At 47.8% G+C, this 13350-nt stretch overlaps 4 protein-coding genes across 4 annotated transcripts; all 4 read right to left on the bottom strand.

Moving 5' to 3' along the window:
- Nucleotides 1-97: 97 nt before the first annotated feature.
- On the bottom strand, nt 98-1951 carry BKA55DRAFT_588448 (uncharacterized protein; the record flags this gene model as incomplete). The annotated part of the gene is made up of 3 exons (XM_046194789.1): nt 98-1244; nt 1292-1694; nt 1780-1951. 3 exons carry the CDS (start codon nt 1949-1951, stop codon nt 98-100), a joined length of 1722 nt encoding a protein of 573 aa, XP_046056628.1.
- Nucleotides 1952-3030: 1079 nt separating this feature from the next.
- Nucleotides 3031-4356, bottom strand: BKA55DRAFT_682934 (uncharacterized protein; the record flags this gene model as incomplete). Its single annotated transcript, XM_046198432.1, has 1 exon — nt 3031-4356. One exon carries the CDS (start codon nt 4354-4356, stop codon nt 3031-3033), a length of 1326 nt encoding a protein of 441 aa, XP_046056627.1.
- A 1731-nt stretch (nt 4357-6087) lies between these two features.
- BKA55DRAFT_532485 (PLC-like phosphodiesterase) lies at nt 6088-7503 on the bottom strand (the record flags this gene model as incomplete). Its single annotated transcript, XM_046189344.1, has 1 exon — nt 6088-7503. The coding sequence occupies one exon, from the start codon at nt 7501-7503 to the stop codon at nt 6088-6090; it is 1416 nt and encodes a 471-aa protein (XP_046056626.1).
- A 1819-nt stretch (nt 7504-9322) lies between these two features.
- BKA55DRAFT_682932 (uncharacterized protein) lies at nt 9323-9943 on the bottom strand (the record flags this gene model as incomplete). Its single annotated transcript, XM_046198431.1, has 1 exon — nt 9323-9943. One exon carries the CDS (start codon nt 9941-9943, stop codon nt 9323-9325), a length of 621 nt encoding a protein of 206 aa, XP_046056625.1.
- Between the last annotated feature and the right edge of the window lie 3407 nt (nt 9944-13350).

The following is a 13350-nucleotide window of genomic DNA, read 5'->3' as shown; positions in this document are numbered from 1 at the left end:
TACAGTTTGTTAGTTGCCTCTTGTCTCATGGACCTCTGTTTGCTGTAACACAAATGAGGACAAAGACGCAGATGCAACTAGGAATGCTTTGTCACACCTACCGAGCCTCCACGCGAATCTTGACATCCAAACCATCTACGCAGTAGCCCAGTTGTCTAGGTCCATCTTTGAGTTCCACTTCTCTTTTTACCCATCGTCCAGGTTTGCCTGCAGTATCCTCTTCAGCAGCATGTGTGTCAATCCCTTTGCGTTCCCTCTCCTCTTCGGCATCCTCCTCGTCGCTGCTATCACCCTCTTGATCGTCAAAGCCAGCCACAGGGTCCCATTCTCCTGTTTCCCAAATAAGTCCAAGTTTGAGGGGCGACAAGCCAAACAGTTTTCCAGCAATGCCTTTGACAGCATAGATATCGTACGATTTGGGAATCTTTTTCACATTTTCCTCCCCATCTTGGAGATGGAAACCAACAGTAACCAGACGTGCTTCGAGGAAAGCAGGGTTAACCTCCAACCGACGAACAATATTTGGCTCGCCGTAGATCCTGCAAAGGTCTGCATAGCGAGGGTGATTTACCAAGACTTCTTGTTCGGCGTCCTCTGGTGCAGCCGCGAGCTGTTTTGCAATCCGTGAAAGATAGAACATCTCGGCGTTATTTCTATCAGCCGGTGTGATCTGGCTGAAGTTGAGGGACTTTAGTGAAGCAAGGCGGGCAACGGTTAACATGTGTGACTCCTCCGAAGAGGATGCTTTGGCATCATCGTCTGCGGCATCGTAGAAGGGATTGTGGCCAATTCGTAAACCAACTAGACCAGGGAAATGTTTGGGAAGCTGGTTCACAAATTCCCACGATTGAATGTTGTTGTATGACACGTCGAGATACTGGACAGTATCCGAGAATATTGGCCCTTCTATACCTTCAGGAGCAATTGTTGAGATGTTGTTCCCCTTGAGGTGAATGTTGCGCAGTGATCTGAGCGCCGCAAGGGTGCTGATGTCCACAAATGTAGTGAATTCGTTGATTTCGAGGTTGATTGATGTCAAAGTCGACGAGAGATTGCCATAATCTAAAGCAGGGAGAGACTGAAATTGGTTTGATCCAGCATCGAGAGCAGCCAAAGACGGAGACTTTGTTGCAATGTGGCAGACTTCCTCCCAGCTTAGCAAGGTTTCCTCCAGCGACAGCTCTTTGACGTTGTTTACAGCGTCGCTTGATTGATCGCCCAAAACATTTTGAAATCGATTCCCACTATAACTAGGTTAGTGAATTGTTTGCCTATAGCCAGAGGGACATACTTGAGCGTAAGGTGCTGGAGATTTGGTAGCTCACGACAAATTTCAAACACAGGGTCAAGCCGATCAAACAAATTGCGACTGAGATCCAACTGCGTAATCTTGGGACACGTCTTTGCAATGATGCCCTCACTCTCATCGTCTGCCCTTGCACTGGCAACCTGAAGATCCTCGAGAATCACCACAGTAAGCTCACCGATATTGGCTTGCTGGCGTCGAATCTTCTCAAACCCTACCTCCTCAGCACGCTTCCCGAAAAATACAATCTCTTCTGCGGCCCTTCTCCCATCCGGGAGCGTGTACTCAGAGGCATATCTGTGGTTGACGGCTGACAGAAAGTGACGCGGCGGGTCAGCTGGCCGTGAAGGGCGCACAAATGAGGCAGCAGTGGGGAATTTAGATTTGCCTTGAGAGAGTCAGTTAGTTATCAAGCAAACACAAGCAGAGAAACACATATAGCAGATGATGTGTCTGGTCTGGTCTGGTCTTACAGGTAAAGTAACGAACGCCTTTGTGACATCCGTCGTGTTTGCCTCGGGCTGAGTCGTCCCATTCTACGCCGAGCCATGTCCCTGTTGTGCCTGAGACTTCACCGACGAATCTCACTGTGCAGAGAGCGCCGTCGTATGAGATGCGTTGGCCAACGTGGTGCGTCGTTGCCATTATTTTCGTTCAGGAGATGTCTCGATGTATCACAGAAATGGTTTTCCGTTGTTCATATTGAGAGGGTTGAGGATGGGAACTATGAGAGGATCCTTAAGGCAGCAGAATTTGAGGGTAGCGATACCATAGGTAGCTATGGCCTCAAATATCACCAAACTTGAAAAACGGTTCAAGAATACCAATACATGATTAGAAGTTTATTGGTCTTGCTGCTAAGAGGGTTTTATTTTATCAAATAAATTAAGTTAATCGTAGATATTGAACGCTTTGGTGTTAATCCTTTGTCAAGATGTGAACTTAAATGATAATTCAGATACGCGCAAAAAGCCCAAGACAACCTACTAGCCGAACAGTTTCAAGTGATTAAGAAGGGATGGATATGATGATCTCTCTTAATAAAACTATTCCGCTTAATCGTGTGATGTTCACAAGCTACCTAGGCTGGTAGTATTCATGATATTTTGCACACGATATCTCGCCACAGGGTAACTTCATCACTACCCGCCCACTTCTCATCGTCTCCTCAACTCACCGCTAGCACCAACACTCATCGTAAACCAATAGCTCACAATGTCGTCTTCTTCCATCGAATGCCAGCATCGCTGTGCTCAAATGTTCTCAATGGCAATGTTTCTACAAGATATATCCACTCGCACGAATCTTCTCGACCGGCAACGTCCATCTTCACAACCTCAACCGTCTCAGAAAGTCTCGCCATCTACACCAAGCCAACCACATGATCCATCGATACAGCAAATGAGCCAGCTACCAGATAGAACCCTCTGAGAGGAGTTATAGAACCACATGCCAATCAGGATCTATCAGTATTTCACGAAAATTGGTGAGATTTCAATCCAGCACCATGACATTGCCAGCCAGTTTTTATCACGAATATCACGCACTTGTCCAATAGAGTTCATAGGCTAATTATGGACTCAAGGAAATCAATTGGTAACAAGCTAGTTACAGTTTCAGACTAAATCCAGCCTTTGCTGGTTATGCAGGTGTAGAGAGTGTCGGTCATGAAATTCAATGCCCAATCATTTTCATGTGGCATTCTGGTATCGTTTCGCTCAAAATCAATTCGCTCGGCCAATTCTTCCCTTGGCCTGGTCACATTCCTCCAAAAATCGATAGATCCCTTCAAGACCTTCATAGTCTTCCGATGGTCCAGCCATTGAAGAGCTGTCCGGAGGCGACATCGTCTCGTAACCTTCGGTCTCAGCCAGCCACGGACTGTTTATCATTTCGTCCAGATATGATTGTTGAACAAAGTATTCCTCGTCCAGAGTCGAGATTTCGTCGGTTTCGTAACCCTCGACGGATCGCACTGATACGCTGGGAGTAAAGGCTGACTTCATGCCATCGGGAGCGAACGGAAATCGGAGGGCAACTGGAACACCGACTGCATTATCAAAATCGGCATCTTGGCCCACCACACCGCGCTGAATACCAATGTCATCGCAAAGTCGCTCAATGGTTTCAGCGTCAACGCCCGGAAAGCGGACTCGAAGGACGTTATGCTTCTCTAATAAGACTGGAAGGTCACCCAACACTGCAAGCCTGCGGAGGTCGGCATTGATGGCCGTGAGATCTTGCAATGCTCGTCCAAAGTCAGAGGACAAAACGTCGAGGAAACCCTCTGTGTTGAGGGAAGCGCCAGCAGCAGCGGCCTCAGCCTTGAAGCCAGAGGTCTCGGAGGCAAAGGGAATAGCCGCGGCAAGAGGGCTCAGAGCTGTGACGGTAGGGCTGAGCTGGAAGTCGATGAAAGAGCCGGGAGCAGAGTGGGAGAAGGCGGAGAGCTTGTGCATCGCCTGGTCTTCAACAGGTGACACAGAACGATACTGTCGCTCGCCTCGAGGCCCAAGGCCATCGTAACGGAGCTTCTGGCCAGAGAGGAAGAACGCTCTCATGGCTTGGGAGACATTCTGCACAACCTGGGCCGGAGCTGCCGGAGTATGCGAGAAGTACCGAGCACTACCTCCGAGACTGTATCCGCCAGCACTTCGAGGAAAAGCACCACCGGTCAGATTCGGCCGAAGGGCATTGGCAAAAGGAGCTCGGCCGGAGAACTGCGCAACACGTCGAGATGTGTTGGAAGTCGGGAGCTTAGATCGATCGAACCGGGTAGCCTTGGGCTCGGAGCTAACGAATCTCCTAATAACTCGGTTGACATTCTGAGCTGCGGAGCTAGAGAACCATCTAGTATGGCGTTTCTGCTGTCGTAGAACAGCAACGGGGTGAATTGGTTGACGAGCAACTCTGGCGGTTCTGAGTGTAAGTTGGGATTGCAGGGGCCGCGTCATGAAGACGAGCTTGGTCCGAACCACATTTGTGGTTTTGGCCACGGCGACCTTGAGAAGCCGTCGGGCCATCGGACCCAACAGCGCCTCTAAAGACGCCATAGTGAAGTTTTTTGTCGTTTCCAATCCAACGGTGTTGGAGAGTGAGGTGCGTAAGCTGAAGTACAACGCATTAAGCTCGGGCGGTATGAGATCCTTTATGGCGGTGATAATTCGCCACAGCATGCGCCACACGGAAGGGACCGGGTGGCTGATTGCGGGGTTCATCTAGGACGAAACAAGGTTAGCGCAAATGTACAGTCAGCAACTGCGACCTCCACCAACAATAAAATTTCTTTGTCTTCGTTTTTCCTTTGCTCAAACCTCTCTCTCTTCATTCCTCAAGGTCTGGCTCGCGCACACGATGCGAAGGCGTTGTCAATTTCGCGCGACCACGACCTTGAATTTCTTCTAGGTAAGAATTTTTCCCTTTCCCTGCATTATTTTCTACTTCACATGATGAACAATATACACGAACAATCCAAATCAGACCAGCACAATGGTGATTTAGCAATCTCTAGAATTACACTGAGAAAGCTTTGGATCTCAGCACTAGCAGGATTTTTTGTGTCGCAATCCTCTTACTAACCGGTCACTAGTTTTATTTGTTTCTTGTTTGCCATTCAATGGACACGTCTCCCGGTTGAGCGTGTCAACTCTTGCTATAAACTAAAAAGGTTGGTACACATTTTTCTTTATTCCGTCAGACCCTCTCCGAGTGATGATCAAAACGACACCTTAGGGATTCCTCATTCTTAATATACTATGTGGATACTGTTGTTATAAGTTTCAGCCTTGTCTGACAGGAGATCACAACGCCTCTTTGCTTGCACCTTTTTCTGTTGATGCAATTGCTAACTTGCGCTTGTCAATAGGTAAAATTCATCTTCCTCACGAGCGCTCCCAGCCACTTTATGATGAAGATTTGAACGAACGGGCGGACATAAACGAGTACTGCTGCCTCCCACCCTAGAAAAGCAAGGACGTACAAATCCTTGTGGTGGGTGTGTAGTGGGACCTCTTGTTGATACTTCGTCACCTGATCGTGGCTCCTGTGGAAATGGATTCTTGTCGATATCTGGTTAAGGAACCGGTGGCTGACTGTTGAGGATCTAGGTACCTATACAAAGAATTCTTGCTCTTGCATATACATTCCTTCCGTGATGAGTTGTTTTTTAAGTATTCACACTGTTTGACTCTTGGTCTTCGGACCTTGGGATATGAACACAACATCAACATCTGATTGATTGGTATGCTTTTAATGCTCCAACTACCTGTGGTTGTATAGCTAACCTGTCTAGATTTGATCTTGCGCTTTTGTTGCCAAATCTAATGACGCCGGATGCTAACTCCGCCGTAGGTGTACAAGAGATGCATCTTGTGTCACCTTTACAAGCACTAATGGTAAGACAACATTTTCTTCTATATATATCTACCTACCCCTACCATATGATGACTCTGCTATTATTAGCTCTATCCGAGTTCATCGTGACGAACAACCTATTCACCTTGGAGAACTGATATGGTTCCCTTCACACATGTTTTATTGCAACATTGAGAAGATGTCATAGCTAACCAGCTTTGCCAGGTGTAACGATTAATGACCGGAGAGCCATTGGACTCGATGCAATATGTAATTTCGAAATATATAATTTACCAAGCCTTGTTACGCCTCCTTTTCTTCGTGAATATGTGTAATACATGTAAATGTTTCTAACCTAGGAAACGGATAACTGTAGATATCCATCTTTTACACTCGCCATGTTTTCGTTCACTCTATGGTATATACTAAACCTATTTCTTGAGCTGCAGTCTTGCGTTCATTCCAACAATGCAACGGATCAAATCCCAATCATCCTTGTGGCCTACCCAGTCGGTAACGACGACGCCCGTGCCTGCGGAGCCGATCTTGAGCTTGTTTGGCCCCTTGCCATCCTCGCCGTGGCACATGCAGAGGTACTCGATAACAGAGGGGTTGACCTTGGCGGCAATGCGCTCCGGCCAGCAGGTTGCGTTGAAGAAGTTGCTCGCTGTGAGGAAGTTGACGAACAAGGGGGGCAACCTAGCTTCATCCTTATGACCATCCATACCGGCGAGGGCAAAGGTCTGCTCAGCAGCGCGTTCGAGCTGCCGACGGCAGTACTCAATCTTTTTCTCAATGTTCTCGCTCTCGGTGATTTCGTAAAAGTCTTGGACACGGATGATACCTCCAGGCACCTTGCCGTCCTCACAGTTGTCGGGCCAGGCGCCTGCGTCAATACCCCAACCTCGACCATCCCAGCATGCCTTCTTCATCTCGCCGTCCAAGTTGAAGCGGCGGACAATGACAATGCGACCACGAGCACCACCCAAGGTTGGAATCTTGGGCTCAGTCCACCATCGGCTTCGTCTCTTGTCGACGTAACTGTGCTTCAGGTACTTTCCGAGTTGTTCATCGTTGCCCTTACCAGTACCTTCGCGCTTGATACTCATGATGACGGTCTCACTGCTGTTCTCGTCGAGGAACTTGTAAATATCCTCAAGCATGTGTTTAAAGTACTTGGTGCCAGTCAAGGAAATGGGAAACACGCTGTGGACAAGAGCAAGTTCATCATCGTCAGGACTCACGGACACTCGAATATCGAGGAACCGAACACCATTTTTGAGTTGTTCCAAGATGTCAACTGCTTGACATCGAACAGAAGGAAGCGCAGTATAGCAAGTTGGAGAGTTGTGCGTGCCAGGAATCGACAGCAGTGTGAGTGGCCAGTCGTCGTGAAGCTCGTGCATCCAGCGATGCAGCTGGGCAGAAGAAAAAATGGCGAGAAAGGCACCGTTGGGGGTATAAACCACAGTGAGATCATGTTTGCATCCGTCTAGGTTCTTCATAACAGAAGATTTGTTGGAGGGACTGGGAATGTCGACTTGATACTTGTGATCCTCATATTTGAAGGTAAGACGGACCACCTCCTTATTCTTGTCGGCGGCTCGGATTCCAGAATCCTTAGTCTTGAAGGGCTCGACTTTGACAGAGGCCTCTTCCTTGTGGATGGGATCGCCCTTGGCTTGTGTTTGACGAGAGCTGAAGTCAGTGGCCTTGATGAAGCCACTGATATGGCTTGTCATATTTGAGAGGACATTGCCAGTTCTCACAGTTTGGCCCTCGAACCTCTCGATGTCAACGAGCTCGATTGGGTTAATGGTAAGATTTCGAATGGTGAGGTGAGCCATGGCTGTGGTTGTCGCAAATGGGGCGGTCACTAATTGAATGGAATGATGGTGTTTATTGCGAAACCTCGTAGAAAGTGGATGAAGCTATCCAAGAAGAGGTTTGTTGGGGTGAAACAAAAAAGCAGCTAGTTCGAAGCCAAGTGAGGAAGCAGCCAAAAGGAAGAAAGTGACCGGAGGATAGCTCCTTACGCGTCCATAAACCAAGAGAATCGAAGCCAGGATCCGAATCTGAATCTGGTGGGGGAGGTTAAGGAAGCTGGAGCTTCTGAAGCTCACCTTACGGAGCTATCCGAGCTAATTGAAGCAGGCCTAGTTCGGCATGCGCGGGGCCAGTTTTCATGTCAATTGGACCCCTCGAATACAGTAGCGGGGACATGGAAGCACCCAAAAGACGGTAAAAGCCTAAGGGAGCTGAGAGAATGTTGTAGTAGTAAGCTATCATAGGAGCTGAAGTCATATTTGTTTGCGTTGTCGTCCTTCGTCATCATAGCCAAGGGTACCAAGTGAGGGAGACTCCCTGCAGCAAGTCAGACTTTTCATCTTGGGTGTTTCATTGGCGCCGACCCATTTCTTGGGTGGTTTGAAAGTGAGCTCATCTCACTATACCTAACAGACTTGCATATGCCTTCCAAGCTCTTCTCAAGCGAAGAGAAGAAATGTAAAAGCTCAGTGCTAAACGGTTTAGCTTTGGCGTGCCGACTTGGCCGATGAACAATTCGGCCGGGGAAACAACAATAGAACACAAAGTAAGGCTGAGGCTGCACCTTGAGTTGGATGGGTGTTAATAGGCAATCTACTTCCATGGTTGCCAGACTAATTGGAACGGCTCGACTTGGCTGAACCCGATCCTCTGAACTGGGACGGGGCAAACAATGGATAGTGTATGCTAGAAGGGACCGAGGAACAGGTTGACCGTGCACCATCTGCTCGAGCGAGCGAGCTACAGTACCATTCCATTGGAAAGGGGGTGTTGCCTCTTATTTCCTGGTTTTCCCTGCGTGATAATTGAAACGTTGACGCCTTAGCGTTGGAGGATGCGATTATTGAGAATGGAGAGTGCTAAGGACGAAGGAAGACTCTTATTGATTATTCCCAAGTAATTAATTTCCTTGTTGAGAGTAGCTTGAAGATTGCTCGAGATCGATAGTTGAGTGAAGGTAAAGGTGAAGAATGGCACGGTCACGTTGAAGGTGGGTTGTGACACAACACAATAAGAATTATCCAACAAAGAGAGCCCTATGAACAACATGTAAGAAAGAGACGGAAACGAATCACAAAAGACTCCAATTTTATTTGTATATCACTTCATATTACAAGTCCAGAGTATCTTCTGTCGATTATTCGCATCCCCAGAATATTCTCTCATATAGTAGGAGGCATTGTCGATAATCGCCTGACAGAAAGATCCCAAATATACAATTGGTAATGAGTCATTCTTGCTTGGTAGCACAAGTAATGAATTGACATTTCGTCTGTAGCTGAGACAAAGCAGTGGTTCTCTTATTAAATCAACAATTAATGCCGCTGTGTTACATGGATATCACCAGCCTTCAGGTTCCAGCTGGCCAAGGAAGAAAGAACAAACTCCTAAACCCCATGCCTTTCATCTCTAGTCGTAAAAAGGCCGTTAATTTCCTTCTCAGCATTGCTGTTATCATTTCAACTTCTCAATAGAGAAGTCTAAGTAAAATAGACCACGAGAAACGCTTAAATACACCTTCACCATGTTCGCTGGAATAATCAGCGAAGTGTTTTCCTGTGATTAACCAATAACCTCCCAATTTAACATTTCCCGGAGATGTGACATGGTAGTCTCCAATTACTGACTTGTTCGTCGTCTCTTAGTAGGGGCCAAATCTTCCTCATCATCCAGGTCATGTCGAAGTGAAGATCCAGCACGTTTCTGAATGAGCCCTCCAATAACATCTCGGCTTCCGATGACATTGCCTGTGCCTTCAACATTCATGCCTGCATCAACCTGGATATTCAAGGGTCGAGGGCAGCCGGACTCGTCAATCATTGGGATGCCGCATCGGCCAGAGCTTCCCTCATGCAAGGCTTGCACGACGGCTTTGGCGATGGCATTGGCCTGTTCCGCAGGAGTGGTCGTCAGGCACACGATGTTGTTGTTTCGTGAAACATTGATAGATGTGTCAATCTTGAGGCTGATGGGTGAGCTTCCCTCGGATGTCTCGTCTTGATCATCATCTACAGCATCAGAAAGCATGGAAGTGCAGGTGGTTTGTTGAGGCTGAGGGCGCGGGATATTTCCACCCATGTTGGGGAGAGCGTCCCGCCTCTCTTGAATAATTCTGGCCATCATGGCAGTGAAATCAGTGACGGGGACTCTTCGTGGTGTGTAGGCTGGAGGAGGGCTGTTCTCTTTAGGGACATCGACTTGGGGATCCTGAGATTGAGAAGTGTTGTTGGGAGAGTCCATGATTGTTGAAGGGAAGATATATTTGTGCGCTCGGTATTGATACTCTCTCAAGAAGAAGTGAGTGGAGTAAAATGTTGTCACTGGAAAGATGTCTTGCTGTTGGTGGACTGAGATCTTGTTGTTGATGCAGGAGAAGAAGTCCAGGGCGACAGGTCAGCCGTATATAAAGGATTCTCAACGATAGAATTGCCGTTAATAACGGGAAAGACAAGAACTTGTCCTCGACACAATAGGTAAGACCAGGGGGCGAGGTGGTGGTCGAGAGCTATGCGCCACGTGTGATAGTGCTGTCTCTGACTTGCTAGGGTTGAGGTGACGCGAGAATGAAGTGACTTCTAGATAGAGTTAACAGGTTTAGAGAAAGGTTTTCCGGAAAGGAAGCGGGAACGGTATCTAGATATAGTTGGGCTGAAGGGAGAACAAGAAAAAGGGGAAACGAGCAAGTTTCCTCATGTTGTGGTCTTGGAGTGCTGGACAATACAACACTAACACTGGGAGAATAGAGCCTATTCAGCACCTGATTGATTGTCTACTTGGAGCCACGTTGGGAGATATCTGCAACATGAGGGAGAAGTACATGAAATCAACAGCAAACAAGATTTGTAGAAGAATCCCATCTACCCGCACGGGAGAAGGGGGTGTAGGGGAAAATGACATGCATGGATCTCAAGCTGAGACTTTGTAAGCCATCATTTCATTCGCAACCACAATAGGGTACAATAATAGGTACGGGAGGATAAATGGATCCTACAGCACTCAGGCAGACTCCTATTTTGCTGATTCAGTCCAAAACATAAGCCACCAACATTAACACAACACGATATGCCACAAGCGTAAGAGGTTGGCTAACATAATGTCGTGTGCCATGGCGTGGCCAAGCTAAGAAAAGGCTTGCAGCCTCAGCCGAAACTAACGTCCGTCAGGCCGGGTTCAATGTCTGCATTGTATTGTGCACAAGACATGCTCTCGTGAAGGATTTCGGACTTATTCAAACGGGTATTGTTGATCTCTCTCGTCCGACTCTACGCCCCCTCCACAACCGCCAAAAAAAAAAAGGCTGAAACCAACGCGATGACCACCCACCACTGAATACCATCACCGTGGAATGGGATGGGTTCTAGCACCGGATAGGGCAAAGTTGTCACGTCAAAGCGTGTATCAGGGTACAATGAGTGTATTATCAAGTCTCGCTTGTTCTTGTTGGCGGATCTTATTGCCTGTTGAAGTAGTTGGATGGTTACATATTCATTTCGTTCTCGTTGCTTCTGGGGTTGTCAGATGCATGAGTCCAAACGGTTATATGCAGGTATCATTTTTCACTAATAGAATCAAAAGAACTTTTGAGACAAAAACTCAGCCTTTGTCATATGATATTGATGTGTATTCAACGCAAGGTTTCGGAGATCAACAACAGCCACAGCAAGAATAGTCCAACAGGATACGCATTGATTGAAGAGACCATCAAGGTTGGAACCTAGTAGATACTTGCTTATAAACTGATGATCGTTTGTTGTATCACCTTTCTTCATGATCAGCACATTTTAGAGACAAAGTCATTACCACCAACCTCAGTACAGTTAAGGCACTGACTCTAAATTTTAGAGCATCAATCAGTAACAACCGACGGTGGAAAAGCGTCCACAGAAGGAGGATGTGGTTGGCCGATGCAAAAGCGGAAGGCGTGAAGGTGGCTTTCGGGGCGTGGCTTGGCGGCTTGTTGCTTCCTATTGTCCCCAGACACGCTTGGTATTGTTGTCGAATAGCCCCCGTAAAACCCCCTGTCAGCCCGCAGTCCCGACTGAATGGGCTGAATCGAGGCATCGACCACGGGTGACATCTGCCGCCTATTCGCTTCCTATTGAGGCTCACTTCGGGTTTAGCGCCCGTGGCCCAGGTCCACATTTACGGACTCCTGCCGCCTTCCGCAACCTCCACAGTCTCATTCTCCCTCCAACTTTCAAACACTCAAACTTGATTCTGTACACCTCAGCCAACACAAATGTACCCATGGCAGTCGACAATGGAAAATAGATACGTCCTCCTTACAACTTTCTTTCTTGGGCTGACAAAAGCATGATCCAAACGGTCACAACCATCCATGGTCCCTGCCGTGATGCATCTCCGGAACTTACACCGTTCAGACAGTCTAGACGGAACCACAACACACCACCTCCTTACCGGCAAACAATATCATATTGTCCACTCACACTCTGTATAATTCGCCGAAGGAAACCCTGTTCGTTGAATTTCCCAACAAACAAACAAAGGCCCAAGCTCTGGTCACCAACGCCTACCAGGTCCGCGGCGTCATATCTTGCGTCCGCACCTCCTGCAGAGCCAGAATCAGTTTAAGCGAAGCAGCCTGCTGACTGCCAAACCATCTCCTCGGTTCTGCAGTCTATTCAAGCTTGGGCCCCGGGCCCCAATTTTCGCTTTCTGTGCTGCCTGAACCTTCAGCGACCAAGCCCAGAATACCAGCGGAGTGACTACGCTATAATGGCGTACCCGGGACGAGCCTCTTCTCATCCGGTCTGCTGGTTCTCTACACATTGTAATGCAGAGTATACTAGCGGTTCTGGGCTTCATTACATTTCACTCAATATCCACAGGTGGCTATTGATGTTGTGGGTATAAGCCTGTAGTGCAGGGGCTACAATGTCTCCATCTGGAACAACTAAAGGGACTAAGAAAACGCCGTTTCGCCTGTTCACATTCTTGATCCTAGAGGTCCAGTTGGCTGGTTATCTCACTCCTGGTACTCCTGGCCCGACGTCGGCTTCAGCATAGCCTTTCGTCGGTAAGTGCCGACATCGTTGGCTGATCAGGCTGCCTCCACCGTCCAGTCTTATTCGCACACTTTATGTCTCAAACAAACAAAGATCTGCGGATGATGAGACGAGAATCCTACTCCTCTCACACTCACAGTTGTGACATACCATCCGCTTCTGATGGTACACCCTTTGCCAAAGAACAATGCCTTCGGTCTGTTGGTAGTCCCTCCCACGTTTAATCATACCGCTCGGGATAATGAAGACTACACGCCCCTCCAATTGAAGTAGTTTGAGCAAGTCTTTCAGCTCGGGAAAGGAAATACCCTAAACTTGCTCAACGGCACATCTGAGTTTTCGAGCCAAAGGACTGGGCCTGTAAGCCACCAAACAAACAACTCGAGACGTTTGAATATGTCTCATAGTCATGTCATGTTCTTAATCTTGATGCCCGCTCCTTTTTGCTCTTGAGGTGGTTCGATCATATCACCTCAGGCTGTGTTGGAAAGTTTATGGCAAGTCGCGTGTTCCTCCCCCAACGACTTGGGTATAAGCCATGATCATAAATGCGTCGGAGCATGAGCCGGAGGGCTTTTGCATGCTGGAGAAGATTCCTCAATGTACGGGACAAGTTTGTTC

The sequence above is a fragment of the Fusarium redolens genome (genome assembly GCF_020744475.1).
Source record: "Fusarium redolens strain MPI-CAGE-AT-0023 chromosome Unknown BKA55scaffold_1, whole genome shotgun sequence".
Lineage (NCBI taxonomy): Eukaryota > Fungi > Ascomycota > Sordariomycetes > Hypocreales > Nectriaceae > Fusarium > Fusarium redolens.
Note: the sequence above shows the minus strand (reverse complement) of the source record. Positions and strands in the feature narration are given on the sequence as shown.